This window comes from Polyodon spathula, chromosome 1 (genome assembly GCF_017654505.1).
Source record: "Polyodon spathula isolate WHYD16114869_AA chromosome 1, ASM1765450v1, whole genome shotgun sequence".
Taxonomy (NCBI): domain Eukaryota; kingdom Metazoa; phylum Chordata; class Actinopteri; order Acipenseriformes; family Polyodontidae; genus Polyodon; species Polyodon spathula.
Genome location: NC_054534.1, coordinates 56,520,595 through 56,537,865, shown reverse-complemented (window position 1 = coordinate 56,537,865; position 17,271 = coordinate 56,520,595). Strand labels below are relative to the sequence as shown.

The 17,271-nt window shown below is 39.0% G+C and overlaps 1 protein-coding gene across 1 annotated transcript in view; it reads right to left on the bottom strand.

The window, feature by feature from the left end:
* Positions 1–2,700: 2,700 nt before the first annotated feature.
* LOC121319948 (mitochondria-eating protein-like) overlaps positions 2,701–17,271 on the bottom strand; it is a 15,878-nt gene continuing 1,307 nt past the window's right edge. The window contains exons 2-12 of the mRNA XM_041257942.1: positions 16,089–16,194; positions 14,610–14,725; positions 14,236–14,354; positions 10,740–10,835; positions 10,452–10,586; positions 5,445–5,685; positions 4,928–5,086; positions 4,244–4,419; positions 3,650–3,773; positions 3,451–3,525; positions 2,701–2,825 (exon numbers count right to left, since the gene is read on the bottom strand). Of these exons, the coding sequence (XP_041113876.1) occupies positions 2,787–2,825; positions 3,451–3,525; positions 3,650–3,773; positions 4,244–4,419; positions 4,928–5,086; positions 5,445–5,685; positions 10,452–10,586; positions 10,740–10,835; positions 14,236–14,354; positions 14,610–14,725; positions 16,089–16,194 (1,386 nt within the window). The 3' untranslated portion in view covers positions 2,701–2,786. The remainder of the gene's footprint in view (positions 2,826–3,450; positions 3,526–3,649; positions 3,774–4,243; positions 4,420–4,927; positions 5,087–5,444; positions 5,686–10,451; positions 10,587–10,739; positions 10,836–14,235; positions 14,355–14,609; positions 14,726–16,088; positions 16,195–17,271) is intronic.

Genomic DNA, 17,271 nt, shown 5'->3' with positions numbered 1-17,271 from the left:
AGTCCCGGAGCTGTCGCCAGGGGCCAGCATGAAATTGGACAACACTGCATCTTTGTCACAAATAATATTTAATATAAAACTGTATCATCCACCACAAGCACTACTACACGCACCCAGGACTGGTGACTGTGTTTGTATCATTGTGAGACAGATATTTGTTTATTATTTGGGACTGTCTGTGCTTGTATTGTACATTGGTGTGTACTGCCGGGGAACTATTGTTTGGTCGCCAGACCTGGAAATACACTAAAAAAATTTATCTCTGTCTGCTTCTTTCACACACTGCATCACCCCTGCACCTGTCTACAATAAACCACTTTGCCACAAATATGATACTATCAAAAAAACTAAACAAAAAACAACAACTAAATATGAAGTAAGGGAGTGTGACTTTGCAAGAGTAGAGGTCTTTATGTAGTTAACCATTAGGTCAAGTTTGAGATCTGCAGTTCTATAAATCTGAAATAAGTGTTGGGTGGAGTTAGTCCACAGTATTTATTACTTACCCACATTTGGCTAGTTTTTAAACATTTCTTTAGAATAATCCTTAAAATACAAGTCTCTTCTAGTAAATTACAGAGAGTCCACAAATAACTAACCGAACATTGACTCAAGTTCCATATATGAAATCAGTGTACTATATCCAAGGATTCAAAAATGTAAATATCATTATTGTGAAATAGTTTTTAGCATTCACAACATTTGACATATGTCCATAATTATTGCTTACCTGTTTCGTGTAAGTTTGGTATGTGATTTATTATTATGATATGTTGGGTTTACGGAATGCTCAAGATATCTGGCAGTGCAACACAACAGTTACATCACCCAGCACTAAAAACAACATTCATTTTTGTGTTGATTTTTTTTTTTTTTTTTAATGTAACATCTACAGATGTTTAGTTTGGGGAAAACATTTTCCGAAAAACCTTGACTTGTGATAAACACCGTTAGGTTAAAGATTCATAAATTGTTCAAGAAATGTTCACTGTAATTTTACTTTGGTTTTAACCATCACACACACACACACTCAATAATAACATTAAAAATGTTATTGTTGTACAGTAAAAAGGCCTCTTTATCCAAATTATCATCCATATGAACAGAAAAGTGTCCTCAACATTTTATTACTGTATTAAATCTGGTGGGCATAAACGCTCCTCTATCCAAACTGGTTAAAGGCCTGGAGCTAAAAGGGTTTCTAATCCACATCAGAGAGTCACCGTGACTAATGTTATTCTGATCAAACCTACTCAGCAAATATTTTACAATAGAGACAACACATGTTTCATCTTGATCATTCATGCCATATTAATGTATTATGGTATTTAAAAGACAAAAATCAGTTTTCATGATATCAATGCTTTTAGTAATTTAATGTTAATCATAACACAAAGGTACACAAATTATTATAAAAACATTATTCAAAAATACACATCCCACATATAGTAATAAAATGTTGAGACATAAGAAGAAAACACACAAGTGAAGTTGTAGCTAGAATTCATTTACCAGCATTTGCCACGACCCCATTTAATACAGAGAAGGTTTGTGTAATTTGTTAAATTTCTGAGCAGATTTGTGTCATTTAAGTACTGCACTGTAATAAAACCCCTTGCCCAACAAATCAGTTTGAAACAATAATCACACAAATTGTATGTGCAACTGAGTTGTGGAGTTCAAGTACTGTGTACAATCCAAACAGCAACAATATGATGAAACACATTCTCAACAATTTATAAGGTTAATATACAGAATGCTTATTATCAGACACTTATAAAAATATTTTAAAAAATTGTAGTACTGACATTCAGACATAAAAAGTGTACAGTGCGCCACTAAGAATCTATTGATGTTTTTCAAATGAAAATGGATTTAAAACCTGCTGTGTTATATATTTCAGATTCCAAACTAAACGTATATTGAACAGATGTGTTTGTTTTATACTGCTACTGATGTATTACTGCCTAGGCTTGTCTTTTCTTTAAGCTGCTGTTATGAATTTAGCCAAAACTAGTACCAATGAATCAATGCTTCTGACAAACCTTTATCGGGTCAAGTCTAATGCGTTTATGCATTTGTCAGTATTTCCAAAACAATATAAAAATGTCAAGAAAAAGATCCCGCACCAATTCATCTAGCTACCTTAATTGTTTGAGAGAAATGACTTACTGAATTTTGACTGTGGTCAAATACAGCAGTTCAAACTCAGTCAATCGCTTTTGAAAGTGCTAATGTGCAGGATAGCCTTTTTCTTACTTCTAACTACTTAAAAAAAACAGACATGCACATATAGCACACAGCAACACGCTTAATACTGTAGGAAAAAAGAGTATTACACATTGCACAAGACAATCTGCACCTGCATATGTGTTAAACAGGACACGTTTATGGTGCCCTGCTGAAACAATGTACTCCTATAAAAAAACACATGACCTGAGTGCATTGAAATGCAGCTCTTCTAAATTAACAAGAAACTCTCCAAATGAGAATGACAAAATCAAGAACCTTACAACCTTAGTAACCTGGAAAAGGGTTTTAGGCTGACTATGCAGTTAAACAAATAATACCTCTATATATATATATATATATATATATATATATATATATATATATATATATATATATATATATATATATATATATAAAAAAATAATAATTTCCAATAAGTTTTTATGTTTTCTTTTTTGAAATGCGTAGATATTGGTGTTCACATTTTGAGTTGAGGTACTGTTAAGTCAGTCTGCTGCCTTGAAGTCTTTCCCTGTGTTCCCGGATAGATGCAGTTAAAGGCGGCAGGGAGAAGAACTACGGCTGGTGGATGCCTGCAGGAGACAAAGCAGGGAAGGTTCAGGACAGGCTGAAACTGAGTCATGGAATTCAACAGCTCTATGAAAAATACAGAGGACGGTCCCTCACACGACTGATTCATTGCTCTACATGCCTGACATACTTTTATATATCAAAGCTGCACCTCTCTTTTGCAAGTCAGTTTCAGTTCCGATGGGAAAGGCAGCAGATTTAACAGACTGATAAAGGATTGATAATAGCCGCTCGGTTGGTGCCTCTTTATCCATGAACGTACAAATTATTGGTGTCACAAGAAACTCTTTGAGCCATTCAGGAGAACAGACTTTTCTGAACATTTTTAATCCAAACTTTATTTACCTATAATTTTGGCCATGCTGTCTTTGCTGCCCAGGGTGATCCCGCACCAAACTGGCAGTGTTATGGCAGGGGTTTATATCATTACTGACCACCCCATCACAAGTTCAAGGGCTCCCCTCAATATGCTAGTCATTAAAATAGATGCATGTTTGTGATGAACATAGATACATTGATTATTTATTAATGGTAAACATTCTCACAAAACATGAGTTAAAAAGCAAAAAGCAAAGAATGTCTTCTAACGCTGGCCATCTCTGCAAAAGTGCTGCGATGCTGACTTACCAATGCACGAGACGGGCTGCTACCCCTGGAACAATTGGGGCTGCAGCTTCTGCTCCTGCTTCTCCTTGGTGACCACTGCGGATAACATATTGTTATTTTTATTAATATCATTATTATTCATATTTCCTAAAAGCTGTATTTGGACATACTTATATTCCTTCTGTGCTGAATAATTGCCAGATGTGACATCATAACTTACCAGAGCTCCCCTCTTTGTGAAAGCCTCTCCCTTAACAACCACATTATCTCCCTCCATCAGAGCAGGCCACACATGGTATGCTACCAGAGGAGCGGTGAACTCAGAGTCATAGCTGCGTCGATACCTGGAGAAAAAGAAAAGAATGTTCCTTAAATGATTTAATCAAAATGAGTTATATGAACTTAAAGACCAGTGCCACTATATACTGGTCTTACTGAAACAACATTGGCCCACAGGCTTAGTGGACATCACGTAACTGCCTCTTACTCACACCAAACCCTTTGGTTATGCCACCCCATAGGTACCAGTAGTAAGCTCTACTGTAAAATATTTTGAATATTTGTCTATTTTAGCTTTTGTGGGGTAGAAACAAAGAATTATGGCTAGAAAACAGTGACCGCCACCCCTGGTCTTCTGTGATGAGTGAGTAAAAAGCAGGACGGTCCCTATCAGGGTTACCACTACATCAAGCAATCACAAATCACACACCTTTGGTAGTCTGGCTCCTAAGTGAGTTTGTCACATACCAAGCGACACCCTCAGATATGTGTTTCCTACAGAAACAATGGGGGTGTTGTTGCTCTGTCAGCTTACTTGCTCTCACTGTAGAGTTCTCCATCAGTTGTGAATGCAAGGTCCAATGGTGGCTCCAGGGTCTGCATTGCAAAGGCCAGCCGGCACATCTCACGGATAAAGCTGCTGATCAGGATGAAATCAACCTCCGGTGGGAAGGAAATCTTGGGATTCACGTTCATGGCATGGATCACATCCTAGAGAAAAAGAAGGACCTTTGTTCAGTAAGTCTCGCTGTACCTGTAACGTACACACACAAAACAAAGTATAAGAGCACAAAGAGAATCTGCTCGGTTACTACAGGATGTGTCCACTTTATCTGGAAGTACTCATAATACAAAAAACACAGGACAAAGCTGTCTTATCAAAATGTTTGTCTAACAGATTACCTTTTATTATTGCCTACTATCTTAGGATTGAGTGTTCAAAGATTAAGTGTGAAAATCCACCCGACATAACTCCCTGCACAATGTTCTGATCAATACACCCACTTCTCTAAAATGTAGACTTTACGGACACAATATTTACAAGCGGGTATTTTTTATAGAAACGTAGGTGTTTGTCGCAAAATGCTTGTTGGACAGGAGCAAACCTTGAATTGTACAAAACATATTGTGTTGACTATCTATGTGCTAATTTTGCACAGAAAGAGTGGGATCATTGTTTGACCTGTAATTTATGAACAAGGGACAATCAAGCACATACATTGACACTTGACTGAACATCGTACAGATCCAGATTGCGAACAATGTAGTCCAGCACGACATCATCCAAGCTCTCTAGTCCAATATGAGTGGGAGAGAGAGTCTTTCTGACTCGCAGTTTGAACTGCCTGAAGGCCATCTTAGCAGCATGGAAAGACTCCTGAATTCAGAGAAGAGGAAAAAGTATATAGACATAGTTGAAGAAAAAGTGAAAATAGTACTAGGAAATAAAGGTTGGTCTTACAGTATCATTAGGCAGAAAATGGTTTGTTATTTCAAATATCACAGATTGAAGTGGAAAAGCTATATTTTTTATATACATGTACTGTATGTTTCTCACTAAAAAAAAGTGCTTTTATATTTTATTTTATTTTACGTTCTGTAGTATCATAAAGCAATACATTTCCTGAGCAATGCAAACATTGGATGAGAACCATCTACCAAAGAAGGAAACAGAAGCAACACTAAAAGAAAAGTTGCAAATAATAATTGCTTTCTCAGTTTTCAATGAAGCTTACCACGATGGAAATAAATATTATCCTCTGCACCATCTCAAGGTTGTCGATGTAGCGGCTCAGGAGGTTCTGGGTGTCCAAGCGCTCGTTAGCGTAAATGTCAGTGAATCGTGTTACCAGCCGCGAGTGTCGTGAAGAGTTGGTGAGCTGGGCTCGAGTCGGGGAGTCACTTCTCAGGAATGGGAGAGGGCTGGGGGAGCGACTGCGTCGAGGAAGGGGGCTTGAAGACCTGCTTCTTGTGATTCTGCAATAGAGATACAGATTCATGAAGCACTAACAATGAAATGATGGTAAGTACAAAAAAAGACAGCATTGCCCTTGGTATGACTATCTCAATCCCTGGTGTAAGGGGACCACTACATTAATATGGATTAACAGGGCGTTTGTTGAGGCTGTAAGGATAGAATAGAGGAAGCAGAAACAAGCTTGTTAGTGGGACAGAGGCGAACAAAGAGAGCCTGGACTTAGGATAGAAGCGAGCCGATGGCCCAGACTTAGAGGTGGGCTTGGAGGGGCCCGGACTTGAAGTTAGGATAGGAAGAGTTCCCTGACCGATGAGCCACTTTTACGCAGGACCGGGCTTGGTTGAAGACTGAAGTCTCAAGGATCTGAAAACACATAAAAGGGCTCTGACTCGGCAGAGGTGCCTCTTGGGGTGAAGAAAGGTCTGATGAATCAGGACCTGAAAGGAGAAATAGAAAAGGGTTCCCTGACTGATCTGGAGCTGCCCTCGGACAAGGTGAGCCACAGGCCACCAAAGCCAGGAGCAGAGAGGCACTCTGCAGGAAACCTGCAACAAAGAGAGATGGGTTAGTCTGGGACTCGGCACTGAGAGAGTAAAGTGGGCCACGTCCCGAGGGAAACAGAACAGAGCCTCGGGTGATGAGGTAAGATTAGTGCATGAGCTGCGACAGGATAGTGTGGCCGGGGGTCCCCTCTGACTCACAGCGGTGAGAACCCCCCAGAGGACGAGGTTGCTGAAGCAGACCTGAGGTTGAGGAAGTGAGACTCATTTTCCCCCCAAAGAATAGACCCCAGGCTCCCTGCAGAAACACCATAATGAGACAAACAACAGGAGACGTGCCAGTGCATGACATAAAATAAATAGCTGGAAAAGACAGGAAAGGAAAGGGCATACAAGACAAACTGGAGAGGTTTAATAGTGTTAGTGTGGTATGGTTATGTGATTACCTGCCGCTCCGTGGAGAGGAAAAAACCCTTTGCAAGAAGGGGAAAACCTCTGGTGGCCCTGGCAGTCAGGTAGCCCCCACTCCAGGCATACTAACTAGTCTTTGATGGGCTATTGCTATGTCGGTATGAGATGAACAGATGTATAAATTGATTGCTGCAGAGGACCAGCGCCCCATGTTTTGATTAGACAGAGATTGATGTTGGCTTTGAAAGTGAATCTGAATTGAATGGGGTGGGGGGGATAAGATTAGGGAAAAAGGCCTGTTTTGGGGAGTGGTGAGAGCATCCTATGTGTTAGTTAATACGGGATCGATCAGTGGTTTGCTACTATCATGTCTGCTTGGAATGGAAAAGGTAAACTCACATTCAGAGATTTGGGTTTCATAACTCCAGTCATTCTCCTAATAGTGGAACTCCTTAACTCATAATCAAGACAGATTTCCAGTCTCGTACCACGTCTGTCATCGTGTATTAATGTTTGTAGTATCTGAAAGGATGAGCAGACGTATGCATAGATTGCTGAGGAAGTCAAGCGGAAATGGCTGCCATGATCCGATTATTGGAGGCAAGCTGGAGCGTTGGAAGGTCTGGAAGAGGGCAGCTGCAGATTTAAAATGATAAACTAAAGCAACTTTTGCTTGCTGTAACAGTAAGCAGATCTGAAGAGGGTGCCGAGATCTCCTGTAGTGAGGAGTGATTAAGAGTAGAGAGAGGGATCTGCTGAACAGTGCAAAGATCTGAGGAAGTAAACGATGGAGTACTCTCAGTAGTGTGCAGGAGCCCAGCTGGAGAGGTCTGCTAAAGCAGTTATCTGTAATAGTGAATGATGGACTGCCATTGGTAGTGATTATAGTGTTAAGGTGGTTAGATTGAGCTGAAGATTGGTCTGTCTTTGGGCAGAGATAAAGAATGCATAGATCTGAGGCCGCTGTAGAACCTGAGAGTATAAAGAATACGTTGCTCTGAGGCTGCTGCGAAACCTATTGATTTGATCAGGAGCAGTCTATAAGTATATTGTCCATTGCTGGGTAGGAGGACGACTTGACTAAAACATTGATAATCGTAGGACATGGTTTTCATATCCGACATGTGTCTCGCATCAAATGAAAACTTAACTTCTGAAGTACATTAGTCCTGATTTGAAAATACCTGACTTCCGCAGTGAAAAAGGACCCGGTAAAAGATATAGAACTTAAGGTGTTATACTGCCATCTAGCGGTTATGATTAGAATAAAACCGCTGACTTTAGAACGTGAAGAGAGTGTGTGTTTGTAATGGTACAGGCTGAATGGGAACCGGATGCCATTGCTGATGCTAAATTGTACTCGGGCTATGCTTGATGATTCTTTGCAGTGTGAAACGGACTTTTGGCCTAGACAGCAATCGCACGAACATATGATTTAATTGTGTCTAGAGCCAGATGGAGAGAGTCTGTTGCGTGTGCAATGAAAGCAAAGATCCAGTCTTGATTGAACGGAAAGAAAGAATCCAGTTTTAAGCCCAGAAGACTGATAGCAGTTACAGCCTGTGGTGCAGGACAACCTTGTGGATAGAACGCCTGCAATGGGACCGGAGCTGCAGCTTGCAAAATCTGGTAATTCGTGAAGTCCCTGAATCATAGAAATGAGGCGTCTGAAAAGGGGCGAGTCGTGAGGGGTTGAGATGTAGTCTTCGTGAGAGTCTGTTCCAGTTTTGAATTAATAAATGCACACCTTTGATGTCCTTTCTGGATTGCGCGGATATACTTTTCTGTGCTTCCTGACAATGCTGTAGAAAAGGAGAGAGACGTGAAATGAAGGTTCTAAACAGGGATGATGTGAATTGTGTAATTGAAATGGCTCAATAAGGATAGCAGGTCTCAGGTTTTTGTGTTTTTTTTTAACTAGAAATAGATTGCTGAGTGTAAGTTATTGCGAATGTGCGATGACACATTATGAAAACATCTTTAGTTCAGTAGCAGTGAAAACTGGAAGTGTACGGGATGGGAATATCTGGTAGAAATAGCAATGTGAAGCCTGTTTCCGAAAATAAACTTGACAAAACAACTCAGCCACTTTTTTTAGTGCTTGCAAGCAGTCTTAAATTAGAACTGAACTTGAAAATGTTCCCTTTCAGAAAATAAATTAAAATGAGCTGGAAAATAGCTTTGAGAATCTAGCCCTTAATGTTACAAAAGTATATAAAACAGAAGCCATATGTGGTCGTTGAACTTGATTTCTAACTACAGGCATGTGCTATGGACCATTGAGGGTGGCTGATGCGGAAGTGCTGAGCCAAGACAGCGGCCATGACTGGAGTGGAGAATACTGGGCTTGATAGAGGCTGCTGCAGCGTTGGAAGCGACCTGTTTGTCCATATCGTTTGAGCCGTGTATTGACATTAAGAAGGCGATGGGGTGAATGAGGGGCTTCATGTCTTCGAAAATGTTGTTTATGAAGCAGAAGGGTGGGACCTGGAGAGGAGGGCGGTGCTGCTGGCCTGCCCTGAAACTCTGAGCGAGAGAGTTTACGGAAGCACGCTTGAGAAACAGGCAACATGGTGAAGCAGATATAAAGGTACAATAAAATATTGAAGAACGCTATACTATCACTTCCAGCCAGGATGTTGATACTATTGTCTTGCAGGGTTTTTTAAAGTTAGGTGCTAGCTGCTCTGGAGACTGAGCCTGCTGGTCTCTGTAATGCCAGGGCAGCAGGTCTGGTTGCTGAGAGAAGTCTGAATTCAAAGTAAACGGTACCGACTGTAGGTGAGGAGAAAAGAGAGATTCAGCAGACAAAGCTTTGTGGTAGATTTAAATAGAGCTAAGGCAAGGCAATCACTGATGAGGGAAAGTCGATGTCTTGTCGGCAGAGCTTTGAAAGTTTAGTGGAGGGCCAGTTTTTTCTAATGAAAACGCAGAGAAAGTTGAGAAATGGAGCTGAGCTTTGAATGGTGCTGTTGCTGGGCTAGAGACTGGATGGTTGCAGGAGACTAACGCTGGCGCTCCTGCAGCAAAATAGAGAAGCTGAATGATGAGAAGAATCACTGGAGCAGGTAGGAAAATGATTAATAATACCTTGGCAGCGCTGGCCTAGAAGTGACCCGCAGTGAAAGGAGCAACAAAGTTTAGCAAGAATGGTGTTAAGATGAAACAAGAATGTCGGCTAAGCGTTTGTGTAAGACTGAGCTTTAAATAGAGAGATAACAATGATAGACATTAATTAAGAAGGCCCAACACCCGCCCCCTGAATCTCGCTAAAATGCTAACATAAAATGAGTGCATGAAATATGCCACAAATGTATTTGATTATTGATCAGAGTTAGAATTGATTGTTTGCCCAGCTATATGAATTTGAAATATATGGTATATTCTTCAGACATATTTTACACAAATACATGACATATTTTACACAAATACATGATATATTCATGTTTACAATATATTTAAAATATATCAAGTGTCTAACATATAACCTTGATATAAAAGTGATATAGCCTTTATACTTTCACATGTTGACTAATTTAAAAATACCTAATTATCCAGTCAAGTTTAATGTAGTTATATCAAAGACTGTAGTAACTAAAATGATGCAGATGGTGCTAGTGGTCATTGTAATAAAGGTCACATAACAGTTGTTCTAGATACATGTAAGACAGGATAAACCATTTGCCCTCGTGCTGAGTCTTGATGTTGATTTTCATTCTTTAGCCTGCTGTGTTCCTCCTTCAACGGTGTCTTCAAAGAATATTTTCTCAAAGAAGTCGAGTCTTTTGCCAGTTAGTACTGTAGATATAATTTACCTAAGATATAGTCCTGTGAGATGAGGCTTTGATGCTTACCTGTCCTGAAGTAAGGATTTCTCTGCAGTCAGGTAGGACACTTCATCCTTTAGCATTCGTATCTGTCTCTCAAAGTCGTCCAGAACATCCAGCTTCCTCTTGTACATATCAGCCTGATCACGGGAAGCCCTCAGACTGCAACACACAAGATGAAGCAGCTCAACAAGACTATGGCACAGCTAATGATCTAGATCCATTATGGACTGTATGTAGGTGTAGGTACAGTACATTATTAATGCATTGAGGTATGCATCAATTTTTCCAGTAGAGTTTAAGAACTGTACTTACTCAGCCTTCAGCTGAAGGATTTCATCCTCTGTGGCTAGAAGTGTTGTTGCGGACCTGTTCTTCGTGTCATTAAGTTCAAGGTCAGCATCTGCTAATCTACAACAAATGAAACATGTGGCCATATGAAAATATACACGTTTAAAACATGGAGAATAATGTGTAGATGCCTTGTATAAAACCACAGTATATAAATCCCATATTGTTATGAATTACAATAAAGTAAACAAAACGGTTTCTAAGGCCATGTCTAAAAAGGGTACTGGAAAGGTGACAAAAAATACAATGTTTTGCATCACCCTATGAATTAACTAAATTTGCTTCACAAAGACAAATGAAACCTGCTGAATAATGTTATGTTAACATACTGAATTATATAGTGCTTTGTCATTTCGAAATCTAACATGAAATACTGCACTACTATTATGGTTTCCAGTAGACTTTGGTGATGTCATTTTGTACTTCCTTTGATTACACAATGTTAAATAAAAGATCTAAATTAAGTAAACTCAGTTTTCTTTTTTTTTTTTTTTTTTTTAAATGATGTCTCAATCCTAAAATTCTAGGTAATGCTAAACTTTTGACCCTAGCTGTTGGTAACAAGTGACAGGGGAAAATGAATTTTCCGAATGAATATGCTCATCACAAATATGCTTTGAAAGATATGGCACATTGGCTTCACAATGCATAATATGCACTCTCATTTATACACACAGTGCCTTGCAAAATTATTCAGAGCCCTGACCAATTCTCTCATATTACCGAATTACAAATGGTACATTGAAATTTCGTTCTGTTTGATATTTTATTTTTAAACACTGAAAAAAACACTGGCAAGAAAAAAGCCGTTACTCAAAAAGCACCATCTGAAACCATGTCTGGAGTTTGCCAGAAAGCATGAGAGTGACCCAGCTGCGATGTGGGAAAAGGTTTTGTGGTCAGATGAGACCAGGATAGAGATTTTTGGCCAAAACTCAAAGCGCTATGTGTGGCGCAAATCTAACACTGCCCATGCCTCAAGACACACCATCCCTACAGTGAAGTATGGTGGTGGCAGCATCATGCTGTGGGGATGCTTCTCATCAGCAGGGACTGGGCATCTTGTTACAATTGAAGGAAAAATGGATGGAGCAAAATACAGGAAAATACTGCAAGAGAATCTGCTTCAGTCCGCTAAAAAAAACTGAAGCTTGGCAGGAAATTCATCTTTCAGCAGGACAATGATCAAGCACAAGGCCAAAGCAACACTGGAGTGGCTGAAGAACAAAAAGGTGAATGTCCTACAGTGGCCCAGTCAAAGTCCTGATCTCAATCCCATTGAGAATCTGTGGCACTATTTGAAAATTGCGGTCCACAAGCGTCGTCCAACCAACCTGAATAACCTGGAGCAAATCTGCCAATGAGAATGTGCCAAAATCACTCCAACAATGTGTGCAAAGCTGGTACATACTTACCCCAAAAGACCTTAAGCTGTTATTGCAGCGAAAGGTGGCTCTACTAAATATTAATGTGTGGGAGTTGAATACTTATGCAAGCAAGATATTTCAGTTTTTTTATTTTTCTTAAAAATATTTCCCAACATAAAACCAGTGTCACCTTACATAACTGATTTTGAGTTTAAGTGTTTTAAAATAAAATATCGAACAGAACGAAATTTCAATGTACCATTTGTAATTCAGTAATATGAGAGAATTGGTCAGGGGTCTGAATACTTTTGCAAGGCACTGTATATATATATATATATATATATATATATATATATATATATATATATATATATATATATAGACAGTACTATGCAAAAGTTTTAAGCAGGTGTGAAAAAATGCTGTAAAGTAAGAATGCTTTCAAAAATAGACATGTTAATAGTTTATATTTATCAATTAACAAAATGGAAAGTGAGTGAACAGAAGAAAAATCTACATCAAATCAATATTTGGTGTGACCACCCTTTGCCTTCAAAACAGCATCAATTCTTCTAGGTACACTTGCACACAGTTTTTGAAGGAACTCGGCAGGTAGGTTGGCCCAAACATCTTGGAGAACTAACCACAGTTCTTCTGTGGATTTAGGCAGCCTCAGTTGCTTCTCTCTCTTCATGTAATCCCAGACAGACTCGATGATGTTGAGATCAGGGCTCTGTGGGGGCCATACCATCACTTCCAGGACTCCTTGTTCTTCTTTACGCTGAAGATAGTTCTTAATGACTTTCGCTGTATGTTTGGGGTCGTTGTCATGCTGCAGAATAAATTTGGGGCCAATCAGATGTCTCCCTGATGGTATTGCATGATGGATAAGTATCTGCCTGTATTTCTCAGCACTGAGGAGACCATTCATTCTGACCAAATCCCCAACTCCATTTGCAGAAGTGCAGCCCCAAACTTGCAAGGAACCTCCACCATGCTTCACTGTTGCCTGCAGACACTCATTCGTGTACCGCTCTCCAGCCCTTCGGCGAACAAACTGCCTTCTGCTACAGCCAAATATTTCAAATTTTGACTCATCAGTCCAGAGCACCTGCTGCAATTTTTCTGGACCCCAGTTCCTGTGTTTTCATGCATAGTTGAGTCGCTTGGCTTTGTTTCCACGTCGGAGGTATGGCTTTTTGGCCGCAAGTCTTTCATGAAGGCCACTTCTGACCAGACTTCTCCAGACAGTAGATGGGTGTACCAGGGTCCCACTATTTTCTGCCAATTCTGAGCTGATGGCACTGCTGGACATCTTCCAATTGCGAAGGGAAGTAAGCATGATGTGTTTTTCATCTGCTGCAGTAAGTTTCCTTGGCCGACCACTGCATCTAGAGTCCTCAACGTTGCCCGTTTCTTTGTGCGTCTTCAAAAGAGCTTGGACAGCACATCTGGAAACCCCTGTCTGCCTTGAAATTTCTGCCTGGGAGAGACCTTGCTGATGCAGTGTAACTACATTGTGTCTTGTTGCTGTGCTCAGTCTTGCCATGGTGTACGACTTTTGACAGTAAACTGTCTCCAGCAACCTCACCTTGTTAGCTTTGTTTGGTTGTTCCTCACCCAGTTTTATTCCTCCTACACAGTTGTTTCTGTTTCAGCTAATGATTGTGTTTCAACCTACATATTGAATTGATGATCATTAGCACCTGTTTGGTATAATTGTTTAATCATACACCTGACTATATGCCTACAAAATCCCTGACTTTGTGCACGTGTACCTAGAAGAATTGATGCTGTTTTGAAGGCAAAGGGTGGTCACACCAAATATGGATTTGATTTAGATTTTTCTGCTGTTCACTCACTTTGCATTTAGTTAATTGATAAATATAATCTATTAACATGTCTATTTTTTAAAGCATTCCTACTTTACACTGATCTGCCATTTTATTGAAACGACTACATGAGAGCTTGCACAGTGTGGGAGCTCCATTTGTGAAAGCCAGCATGACCAACAGACCACAGTCTGGTTAATAATCAGGCTCGTTGTGTTCAGTGTGCAGTATCTCTGGTTCAATCGCAGCAAGTACCCTTACTTTTGTTTTATTGTGTCCAGTTGCAAACGTGCAGCACTCAGCTGTGTCTCCATCTTCTGCATTTCTTGTTCATGGGAATTAGACAGTGCTCTGAGCTTCTTTTCTTTCTCCATAGATTCCTAAAAATAAAATACATATCTGTAATGTGTAAGTTTATTACTTAGAGAAAAAGCACAGGTAAACAATCATTGTATAATTGTTTGTTGGAAGAGAGTAACCAAACATTACAGGCTTGGTAAGAACAGTTATTGGGAACATATAATAGTCTGGCACTCTACAAATAAAACTATGTGGTACACAATTAATGGTAAAATAATAGGTTTATCTTAAGGGGATGTTTCTAGCTGAAGAAGACCAGAGGGTATATGGGATACCTGTATTAGATTTAGGCTGGTATCAGTGGTCACTCCTGAAGACGCAATGAAGAAAGAAGACCCCAGCCATGGCAAGAAACGGGATTTAAGGGTATCGACTCCTGCATACTGGCCACCTGAAATAGAATGTTATATATGTTATGTGCATTATTATACATACAAGGTTCTTACGTCAAAACTAGTTGTAATGTTTCAAATTGATTCATTTACTCCTGATTCGGTATTGTCAATTGCTTGTTACAGGTACATTTCTCTTTATCACTAATGAAATGTTGGTATTTTGAATGACCTAATGAGTAGACCAAATGCATCTAATTAAGTGTTTATTAGCATAATTAGCCAACCATTCCCAGAAATCCAATGCGATAATTATACAGCACAAGGAAAAGACATATTTTAATAAACATTTGCCTGTAAAGGTATGTAATAAGCTATATAGTTTGGCATATATTCTGGATTTCTGGGCGACTGAATGCACTATCCTTTCATGCCAGTTGCTTGGTATTAGGAAGTGAGTCCCTTCACTTTAAACACCAGTGTATTGCTGCCCCTCAAACCTGCACAGTATAGGGGATGATCTGTATAAAAAAGGGGCTAACATTATCATTGGTTCTACTAACAGAATATTTTTCAAAATTACAGTAATTCCTCCAATTGATTTTTTGTTTTTTTGATTATCTATATTATATATTTTGTAAAAGAAAAAAACAGACATTTTAATACATTTTCACATAATGATTAACAAAAGTGTGTAATTAGTGCTGCTAGAATTCACAGGCTTATATCTTTTTGCTATTGATAAGCAGAGTAAGCTTTCATGTACTGAGACTCATATGAAGTCCTTGACATTTTTTACTTGCACCTTTAAACATGGACAAGCACACACACACTTAAACCTTAAACAAAAAGAACAGTTTTCTAAAATAATTACACTGTACTACCCAAACATACACCCAGAAATATAAACACACAATGGTGCAATATATTGTAATACTAAAAAAAAACAACTTAAGCCAAAATGTTTCTCAAATAGTTTTACTAAGTATCCAAAGATTATTTGACAACATGTGCTATGTAACATAAAGTGTTGTTCAAAACAAAATAAAATATAAAGATATCATCAACTTAAATTACTTTTGTAAATGCATTATACATTGTCAGTTTAGATAGGCATCGTCAACTGGTGTCTAAGAATAATTTAGTCTTTTTTTGATAATCACTTGTGGGAGATTACAAAAACAGTTTTACAGATAAACTGGGAGAATAAGGTTAACATGGTGGAGAGAAAGTGGTAAGGGATATCTTCTTGGTCTGGACAGCTCATGGTATTGTGATTGATAATTCACTTCCACACAACATTCAGACTAGGTGACTATATTTTTGTAACCAACAGATTTCCAGTACTGTCTACTTGAGGGCTTTCGATGTTTTTACTTTACTTGCATTATGTGGAAAGGGAACATTTTAAAACTGTCATACCTTCTTTTGCTGTGAGACTCAAGATTGTAAAAAGCTGTCCTTGAACCTCTGAGGTCAGTTCCACAAGTTCACAGCACCGGTTCAAGTTTTGGTCACATGATTTGAGCTGTTGAAAGGTAATTGTGATAATTACTGTGCATCCTCTTCTAACAAGCGTGGCAATTATTTAATACAAGACAGGGTTTATCAGCAAGAGAATATGTTTACTGGCATCACACATCTAAAAACGTTCAGGGATTGCTCTTAATAAATGAGACATAATGATCTTCTACAAAAATCTATAAAACATTCTCTACCGTACTATTTGATATATATGTTGGATAAATGCACTGAGATGTATAGGGTTAGGGGAACTGAAGGCTTGTTTTAGAATTAAGAGGGGGATTTAGTTCAGCCAGATCTTTATTGGCCTGTATTGGGATTAAGCCAGTGTATGGGGGAACACCTGTTGTGTGCTCTAACGCCATCCTGGGACATTAGTTAAGCTCTGGTCCCGAAGGAAGTGTGCCCCCTCATGAACATAATTCCTGGTCTTGCAGCCAGGTTACCCACCAATCCCAAATCCCAGCTAAGAGCAGCAAATGCAGTCACAATGGTTTGTGTCTCAACTGCTTGTTTCCTTGACACCAACTTAAAGTGATTTCTTTGTGCAGCTTCACCTGGAAGTTGCATACAAAGCTGCTGTGTTTAGCGTTTCAGAATGGACAGCATTCACTGGGTGCTCCAATAATCATAACCTGCACGACATGGAGTCCAGGGCAACACTGCCAGAAGGTACAGCTAAAGATGATTATGGAGTATATACACCATATTGTGGTATAATATAGAACATCAAATTCATAATTTACTAACTTCATGTACTGTAATATTGTAGATACCTATTAATTCAAAAAGAAGAGCATACTGTTCAGACATATAGTTTGCTTAATAATGTATTAAGCTCTTATATAAAATCTTTGCATTGGTACTACAAAAAGTTGTGCTTGTATGTGCCCAAATTACTGCAATTTAATGCTGACTATTTCCGCAAGGACATTTCATTTGAATTTTGTAGGCTCCATATAATAAAACGTGCTAATAGGTAATAAATTGCAACCTTCTGCCACTCAAAGTGAGCTGTCATCACGAGGCTTGCAGTTACAATAGAATATATATATATGAATAGATTCAAAATAAATTCCCA